Source organism: Condylostylus longicornis, unplaced genomic scaffold (assembly GCF_029603195.1).
Source record: "Condylostylus longicornis isolate FDR11 unplaced genomic scaffold, ASM2960319v2 ptg000179l, whole genome shotgun sequence".
NCBI classification, from domain to species: domain Eukaryota; kingdom Metazoa; phylum Arthropoda; class Insecta; order Diptera; family Dolichopodidae; genus Condylostylus; species Condylostylus longicornis.
In genome coordinates this window covers 376,404-386,504 of record NW_026578147.1, presented here as the reverse complement: position 1 = coordinate 386,504, position 10,101 = coordinate 376,404, and the positions used below count along the sequence as shown (strand labels likewise).

Here is a 10,101-nt window from a genome sequence, read left to right as displayed (position 1 = left end):
TTGAAAAAAATTACGCATGAATATAATAATATGTGTATTAAACAAGAAATCTACTTATGTATATGAGTTCACATCAAATTTTAATTCTCTTTAAATTGTAAAATAATTAGAAAAGCAGTTAACTAATTAATAAAATACATTTGCAATAATATCAGGCAAAAGATTTAACCTTATCACTGCACACATACATAACGTAGATCTTTAATATATTTATAGGATAAACATATTATAAATTTATTATAACTAAAAATACTATTTATTGTCAATCAATTAATCATTTCGATTCATACGGGTCGAGAAATGATATTCTTAATTATCGTGCTACATGCTTAATTAACTTATTTTAGGACTACCGCCAACATCCTCAAATATATTATCTTTTGCGATTTCCTATGCCTGATTTTCTATTGCATATGATTTTAATAAACTTTAATATTTTTTTAATTGTTTTAAGTTATTTGTTGGTAATCATAAAATTCTATTTAATTTGAAATTCACTATTGTAAAGCCTATTTTTTAAAGAGAGAAAATAAATTGAAATCAAATATTTTGCAAAGTTGTGAACTGTAACCATGTGCTGAATAAAATTTCTATTATTACAATATATAAAAATCTTTGCACCAATGCCAAATAAAATGAAAAAAAAACTTATAAGTATAATATGTATAAGTTTTTGTTTTTGGTTTTTGTAAAAAAAATAGTATTAAATGCAATTAGTTTCGTTTAATTGTAATTACATTAAAAAAAATTCTTAACCTATTTCATTTTGCTGTCTGCTTATTTACAATTAGCAATGAAACGAATATTTGAACAAGTGACTTTATTATCCATATTACAATTTTATATTTATTTTACTGAAGCAAAAAAAGAAAATAGTAGTGCCTTGTGACGACTATTACTTATTGGTTGTATTTGGTAAATTGATAAATTGCAGATATTAAACTAAAATCGATTAGAATAAATATTATATGATAAAATTAGATAGAAAATTAGAGCCACATGTGTGATTGTGTTGATTTACAAAAGTTAAATATTTAATAAAAAATTATGGTCCTTTTTTTATATATGTATATATGTCTGCACATTTAATTTTTATTACTTATATGTGTTTTAAGTATCGTCATCATGAATGGTTCATTTGACTTGTTCAATTGACAAATTTTTAGCACTTTTCCAAAAATTTTTTGAAAAAAAGTGCTTATTAGTTTCACTCTGTCCGTCCGTCCGTCCGTCCGTCCGTCCGTCCGTCCGTCCGTCCGTCCGTCCGTCCGTCCGTCCGTCCGTCCGTCCGTCCGTCCGTCCGTCCGTGTGTCTGTTTACAAAACTTTTACACCCTTGAAGATAGAAAGCTGAAATTTTGTACGTACATAGATCTTTACTAGAAACTTATTTCCGTAGAACAAAATTTTCACCTATCTCCCCCCCTCTAGAAGTTATACCCCCCCAAAACCCTAAAAATGGCCTTTTTTAACTATTTGTTGCAATGAAACCATAAGCATTTTTTAAATTTTGCAAACGCATAAAGGCAGCGGCTTGCTTCCCCTAGCGCGGTATACTATGGTTAAACTTTAGAAAAACAAAATGGCCGTTCAAATTTACCGTTATCTAAGGTCTTTTTTTTCCAAATTTTTGATGTCGTTTTTCTTCTAGACCCCAGCTTGTAGAAGCTTTAAATTTTAGGGACTTTTAGACATTAATAAATAGTTCATTTCATTGGAAGAAAATTTTTTTCCATCTCCACCCCCTCACAAGTTATCGCCTCTTGAAATTTGTAAAATTTGAATTTTTGACACCTTATATTTTCGAAACCGCAAGCTTTTTCAAATTTCTATAAACACAAAAAGCTAACGGTAAATTCCATGAAATTAAAAAATATAATTATTTTTCTTATCCCACACAATTAACCTTTAAAATCGAGCATTATGTTAACTCCTTTTTATATTAATTTTTGCTTTATTTCAAAGACTGCATATATGCGTCATCCTAAATATATGCAATCCTAGCAATAGTTTTGTATATGAATGAAAATAATTTTAATAGTATGATAGGTATACATAGACTGTATTTAAAAGCAGAATTTTCCCTTGTTGAAGGGAAAAGTGCTATAATACAAACCATTGGTTTGACCCAACTTTATTATTCGTATATAATCAAATGTTATATCGCCGATTATAATATTAAGACATGGTATTTATTAACTTATCTGCGTAAAACGTTTTTGGTATGATTGTTATTTTTTACATTCAAAATTTTTCTGACTCATATAATTTATAAACTTAAAATAGCGCTATTGATATTCTACACAAACTGAGCCCAAAAGAATTCTTTTATAAATCGGAACCTGCTTTTTGGAAGCGCGATACATACATATTTCTCAATAACAACTTTATTATTAATTATTATTTATATAATTAAATTTATGAAATTTGATAATAAATATTGTTCTTTCTTTTTATATCCTTAAAACACAAATATTAAAGTTCTCATTATAAAACTTATCAAAGAGGTTTCCGCTCTTAAGTTTTATGTTTCTTTTGAAAATATTAAGAGTAATTAAAAATAGTATTAAGAGTTATTACAATAATAAATATTTTATTGCCTCAATGTAGCAAGCGTTAAAATTTTCGGGTATAAGATATTGTTATTTATTTTTAAATTCAAGCGATTTATTTTTTTTGCAAACATCTGGACGTTTCTGGTTTTTGGGTTCAAAAATTCGTAAACGTTGCTTCATTGCATCACATTATATAGGAAAAAGCCATTATAATTTTCTTAAAAATAATATAAAAATTAAAAAAAAACCGTGTAACAAAAGTTAAATAACCATAGTATGCACATTATATCACTTGTATACATTTATGTAGGTATTTTTCATATATATCAAAAATTTTTGAAATATAAAATAATTTTTCAGCTATAATTGACTAAAATTGTTATCAAATTTGCTTTTTTTAAATAGTTCTTAATTAATAGACGTTACATTCACATATTAGCCAATAACCAAGTTTACAATATAGTTTATACATAATGCGATTTGAATTATAATTACATTATTACCCCTTTAATGAATTCCAATAGTTAATAATTTCTAAGAAAACACTAAAAGTTTTTTATTAATTTCGAACTTACTTTCAAAATTCGATTTAATAAGTTTTGCTTTCAAAATTTGTAATACTATTAATTATGAGTTTCATTCGTAAAAAAACGTCAAAAAGATACGAAAGAATTATCTATTTTAGGGTTTTTTATCAGAATATGATTTCTACATTTTTGATTGACAAAAAAAAAGTTATGAATGCTTATTACTTAAAATTTTAACCGCTTTCTAATGCAAGAAAAAAAAATTTAATTTTTCCAGTTAGTAGTTTTTAAAAAAACTCCTTGAAGAACATTACTTATAACTAACCAATTATTCCAAAAATTTTCCTGACAAAATTAGACATCTACAATTATTTACTTCTCAAGATCATAAAATATTCTAAGAAGACATTGAAATAAAGATATGTCGCGTTGCACACTTTTGAAATGAAAACGTATTCTTGTTTTTTTACCGTTTCGTTTCAATTTGAAAATGCAATATCTGCACATATTCATTTTTACATTTCGTATTTAAACGTTCACGTTGGTTATTTTCATTTAAGTGAAACCGCACGTTTAAAAACTTTTAAAACTAGATAAGTAAACTTATTCAGTTCTGATTGACATTAATTGCCAGTGGAAAAAGTGTGTATCTTATTTGATATACAAAAATATGTTAAAATTTTAATAATACCAACTTCACTAAACGTTCACTACTTAATGTTAACACAAAACAAAACTAACACAAAAAAAATTTCAGTGATGTTTTACTCGAAATGGCAAAATTGTATATATCATGTTCTGATAAAAAAACTCTATAAATGTTGCCTTCTTCACTTGTCCAAATTTGTTTTACTTTTTTTCTTAAAAAATTTAACCTTAAGGCATTAATTAAACAAATAATTTTTGACTTCTCCTCTTTATTTAATTTTCATTAAAAATATTTTAATTTTTTTATTAAATCATTATCAATATTTAATTTTTTAAATATAAAATATTTAAAAAATTTAAATAAAATCTAATTAAATATTGATTTTTATTCTTTTTTTTTATTGGTATGAAGAGGAAACTTCCTTTTATTCGGAATAAAATACTTTTTTTTTATTTTTTGCTAATATATTTCGTGCGCTACATACGCACTTTATCAAAGCTGATTTTCTTCTGAAGAAAATTTTCTTCTGAAAATTTTTCAAAAAATAAAAAAAAGTATTTTATTCCGAATAAAAGGAAGTTTTCTTTTCATACCAATAAAAAAAAAAAAAAAGAATTATATTTCGGAAAAATTATCAACCATTGAAAAAATTTTTTGAATTGAATTTTATATTTCAAAAAGTAGTGCTACCATACCTTCCATACGTTTTCGACTGAAATTTATAATAGTTCAGTCTTCAAAAGTGACTTTGTTAATAATTATTTGTAAAAATCTACAATTGGAACTCATTACAGGGCCGTACTAAATATATGTATATATAATATAACCATTAAAGGTTTTTTCTTATCTTTTTAATAAAATTATAGCACTGTTTCTATTTCTTGTTTTAAAATGTTTATCTGATTATTTGAAAGGGTACCTTTTATACTTATACTACTTCGATTCCCTTCACCCTCATTTTTAATATCTTTATTATAATCTGTTTTCATAACAGGAATTAATGATTTATTATATGGATTAAATTCTTCCAAAATATCTCCATTAGAATTTGAATTTTTATTGCTGTGGCATTCAGCTAAATTAAGCTCACTGTGGTGATTCCGTATATACCGAATACAGTTTGAAGACATTTTTAAATTAACGTTATTTGGTGAAATTGTTTGAAAATTTTGATTTTCAAAATGATGTGATATTGTTGACAAATTAACATAATCATTAACTTCTAATTCTGGAACATTTGAAGTAGTACTACAATTATTAGGCGAAATTGGTTCCATAATAGGTGGCATAGTGGCACCTTCCATATTATCATCAACACTATTTGATTCCACATTTCGAGAATTAATTTCTGAATTAATTACTTGGGCATTATTTAGAAGAGAGATTGTATTCTTCATTTCTTGATTGTTATCGATAGCAGATTGAATATTTAGTTGATGATCATGATTTTGTTGAAGTATATTTATTGAATTATTTTGATGTTGCAATTGGCACTGCTGTTGCGATGGACTAAAAGAGCTTAAAAGCGGGGGTGATAACGGCGATGAACTGTCGGCCAATTCTCCTAAAAACCATTAAAAGAAATCCATTAAATTACTGACGTTAAATTAATTACATTACTGACGTTAAATTAATTAAATTACTGACGTGATTTAATCTTTATGCTTTTCGACATGCAGCTTTTTGCTGTATTATTATTTTTATTATTTATTTATTCAATTTTAAGACTAAATAGTTAACAATTACATATATAACTTAATAATAAAGTAAAATGAAAATAAAGATGACCCTATCTATTGCCGTTAACGGCAAGTGACGAAGTGAGATTTATACTAATTTAAACTTAATTAATTCAACAATTTATTTGTGGTGGGGATAGCAAAGAAACCTAATTAAGTAATAAAAAATTCAAAAATTCCGAAAAAGCAAAATCTAGAATCTAGAAGGATGAGTGATAAAAAATTGCAAAAATTTATAATTTACTTGCTAATATATAAAAATACAATGTACAATTTCATACAATTTATACATTTGAAAAGTTATTAAAGCTATTAACATAATAAATTGTAATCAAATCTTTATTCAAATATAACTTTTGGAATCACTAGATTGTGCATCAAACAAATTTTGCTGAATAAAAGTTCGATTCGTTTGTGATCGAAATTAAATAACCATTTTTTAAAAGTCTTTGCAAAAAGTGGCAAAGTTCAAACTCTTCTGAGATCCACTGGCAATAAATTGAATACTTTTGGCGCAACCGAGATATAGAAATGAGAAAAATGATAAAGTCTAGCGCTTGGAACAACTGCAATATTCATATTATTAATTCTCAATTTATAATTAGAATAAAACCTTTGCACCAAGTAGGCTGACCGCGTGAAGAAGACTTTTAAAGATTTATAAAAACATAGGCGCCGAAGGGGGAGAACATTTAAGTATCTAAAACAATGGAAAACTAGGTACAAACCTATTCTTCCTCGGTAAGACTCTTATGCAATGCTTCTGAGCATTCAAAATAGAGTATATCTTATTAAAATCAGATCCATCCCAACAAACAATACCGTATCGAACAGTACCAACTTAGATGAAAAATCTTTCTTATAACATTTCCAAAATAATTATTTAAATTACGTGTTCTGTCATATATTTATGTGAGTTAACACTTTCAGCTTTAAAGCACAATTTATCACAAATAGAAACACTATTATAAGAGTGCGAATGAATAGGGAATTTGCAACAGCTAGATGAATGATAAAATAAGTTACAGTCGGTGATAGAGCTCTCTGTTAAGTTAAATATGATATATTTAGTTTTGTTGCTCATTATCATACTATGAGAGAAAAGCCAACTTCTAATTAAATGTAAATCATAATATAAAGCGCAGTAATTTCCGTTATATTTTTTCACAGTATGTGAAGACACAATCATCTGCAAAAGCTGTAGCATTTCCTATATTAAATATAAGAAAGAAAATTGAATAATTAATAAAAATAAGAAAGAAAATTGTTCCTAAAACGGAGCCCTGAGTCACTCCACATTTTATTTCAATAAGATCACTCAATACATTGTGGATTTCAACCCTTTGTTTCCTGTTACAAAGATAAGAGCAAAACCAATGAGAAACGAAGCCTCTAGATCCAGTTATATAATAATACATAAACAGAGCTGCACAGGAATAGTCATCATTTACGCTTTAGAGATTTCACTGCAAAATTTTAATAACGACCCTCTGTACTTAATTTATGGCGAAACCCAATTTGCGAATTACCAAAAAAAAATTTGTTTTATCTAAAAATTTAACCATCCTTGATTGAATGCCTATCTCAAAAACTTTGGAAATAGTGGATAATAGCAAAATTGGTCTATATTTATTTAGATTTTGTGAATCAGCTTTTTTAAAAAGAGGATAGACCTCAGCAATTTTGAGGGCACTTGGGAAAATTTCATTCAAAACACTTAAGTTAAAAATGTAGCATATAACATCCGAAATGAGAAAAGAAATTTCTTTCAACAAAGTATTTGAAAATGAACCAGTTGAAACAGAAGTGGGGGGTAAATGGATAGAATGCGTAACATAGTTGATAGTTTCCAGCTATATCAACCCAGCCTCTACTATCTAACGCCTAGTTTTACCTTCACGTGGTACCCCCTGTACGCTGAGTAACCTATACGAAAGGTCAGGTAATCAACCCTGGCGGTGTAGATAGGTCAGCAACAAACAACACTGGCGGCTTCTGAGAGCGACTTCGACATTTCAATTTAGGGGTCCAGGAGTTAATAATCGGAGCGTCTGACCTAGAATAGATGGCCCCAAACAGCGTCTGTTCCCTTGTTGGGCGGCTGAGTCAAAAAGAAGGAAAACTACCGAAAACCCTTCAGAAGGCAACGGGAAACCACTGAAGTATAATTTCCCTAGAAAAATACAATGTGTGAAACAACAGATGAACGGCCCTCAGTCTCCGGCAAATCGAGGGTGCTAAGAATCCCCGGAGGTAAAACCAAACAACATATAAACATCGCAACATGGAACGTGCAAAGCCTATTTGAAGCTGGTAAATTAGCCAATACAATTAAAGAGATGAAACGTTTAAGCATCAATGTTCTCGGTGTAAGCGAAACATGGTGGTCAGATGTGGGAGAATTTCATTCAGAAGAAACAAAAGTTTATTACTCGGGAAACAAATCGACAAGACACAGGCAAGGTGTAGGAATAATTGTCTCAAAAAATGTAATAAAATCTGTTCAACAATTCATCCCTTTCTCAGATAGGGCGTTGTTACTCAAAATAAATGCTAAACCAATTCCTATAAATATAATTCAGGTCTACGCTCCTACAGCTGACAGCAGCGATAGTGATATCGAAAGTTTCTAAAGTGAGATTTCGGAATTATTAAAACTTACCAAGAGACAAGAAATGAACATCATCATGGGCGATTTCAATGCAAAAATTGGCACCGGAAAAGTAGAAAATATTGTTGGTCCATTTTGAACCAGAAATGACAGAGGTGAACGTCTTATACAATTCTGTCAAGAAGAAGACTAAAAAATCACAAATACCTGGTTCTCTTTACCGCCTAGAAGGTTGTGTACGTGGAAATCTCCCCAAGATACTACAGGAAATATAGTGCGAAACCAAGTAGATTTCATTTTAATTAATAAAAGATTTAGTACATCCGTAAAAAGCGTGTCTACTTATCCAGGAGCCGATGTTCCGTCAGACCATTATCTACTTTTGGCTAAATTCAAAATTAAATTAACCGTAACCAGACCGCACCAACCGCGGAAAAAACAGCTAGATCTAGATAAACTTCAAAATAGTGAGACAGGAGCACAAACCGCTTTAGAGATAAACGCTCAACTTAGATCTATCAACGTAGGAAGTACTAACATTGCACTATGGAATCAAACCAAAGAAATTTTAAACAGCACTTCTAAAAGAATACTAGGTTACAAGAATTTCACCCCAAAACAAAAGTGGATGACAGAAGAAATATTTAACTTAATGGAACAAAGGCGAAAATATAGAGGCAAAAATGATGCTACATACAAGCAAATACATCGCTGCATAAGAAGAAAAATAAGACAAGCGAAAAGCGAATGGCTCACTCGAGAGTGCGAAGAACTAGAAAGACTTCAACGCACCCATGATACTTTTGCATTACATAAAAAGATTAAACAAACTGCTGGCATCTACCGATATACGAAACCATCTGTTCTAGTGAATGAAAATAATCAATTCGTAACTGATCTTAAAGAAAAAGAAACAGTCTGGGAAAAACATATTGAAAACCTCTTCTCAGACGGTACAAGATCGGCGGAAACTTTAATTATTCCGTCATCAGGAAGATTATTAACAGGACCACCTATTACTAGAGGTGAAATTCGAAACGCTATTCAGTTGTCAAATAACAGAAAAGCCGTAGGACCTGACGAAATACCAGTAGAAATTTTAAAACTTATTGATGACAACAATCTAGGAGTGCTGGAAAGAATTTTTAATATTATATATGATACCGGGACATTTCCAAAAGATTTCTTACAATCCACATTTATTCCGATGCCAAAGAAAAATAGCGCACGTAAATGTGACGAACACAGACTAATAAGTATAATGAGTCATGTTTTAAAAATTTTTCTTAAAATCATCCATAGCCGAATATATAAAAAATGTGAAACAAAAATGGGACATGAACAATTCGGTAGCCGGCATGGGAACACGGGAGGCATTATTATGTGCCCAGGTGTTGGTGGAAAACTGCCGCGATGTCAAGAAAGATGTCTTTCTATGTTTCATCGACTATGAGAAAGCATTTGATCGAGTCAGACATGACAAATTAGTTGAGGTGTTGTGCAATACAGGAATAGATGAAAAAGATATAAGGTGTATCGTTAATCTATATTGGCATCAAACAGCAACAGTCAAGTCAGGAGATATTAACACGGATGACGTTAAAATCTCAAGAGGTGTGCGTCAAGGATGCGTATTATCTCCGTTATTGTTCAACATATATTCCGAAGCAATTTTTGAAGAAGCCTTAATGAACATAGAAAAAGGAGTTAAAGTAAACGGAAGATATATCAATAATATACGATACGCTGACGACACCACCCTGAGAACTGACAGTTTGGAAGACTTGCAACACCTAGTAAATGCGATAAACACACACAGCAAAGTCCTTGGTTTAAAAATGAATATCAGCAAAACCAAATACATGATCGTAAGTAGAAGTAACCACCAATACAGTAACGCATCCATCATAATCGACAATTTAGCTATTGAAAGGGTGTCAAGCTTTAAATATCTCGGTTGTTGGCTGCACGAAAATTGGACCGCGGATAAGGAAATTAATTGTCGAATACAAATGGCGAGA

At 29.6% G+C, this 10,101-nt stretch overlaps 1 protein-coding gene across 10 annotated transcripts in view; it reads right to left on the bottom strand.

Annotated features, from left to right (window-relative positions):
• LOC129616307 (transcription factor HNF-4 homolog) overlaps nucleotides 1-10,101 on the bottom strand; it is a 49,586-nt gene continuing 39,485 nt past the window's right edge. For all 10 annotated transcript variants that reach the window (XM_055531898.1, XM_055531895.1, XM_055531893.1 and 7 more), the window contains exon 7: nucleotides 1-5,294. In XM_055531898.1, coding sequence (XP_055387873.1) covers nucleotides 4,591-5,294 — 704 coding nt within the window. In that variant the 3' untranslated portion in view covers nucleotides 1-4,590. The remainder of the gene's footprint in view (nucleotides 5,295-10,101) is intronic.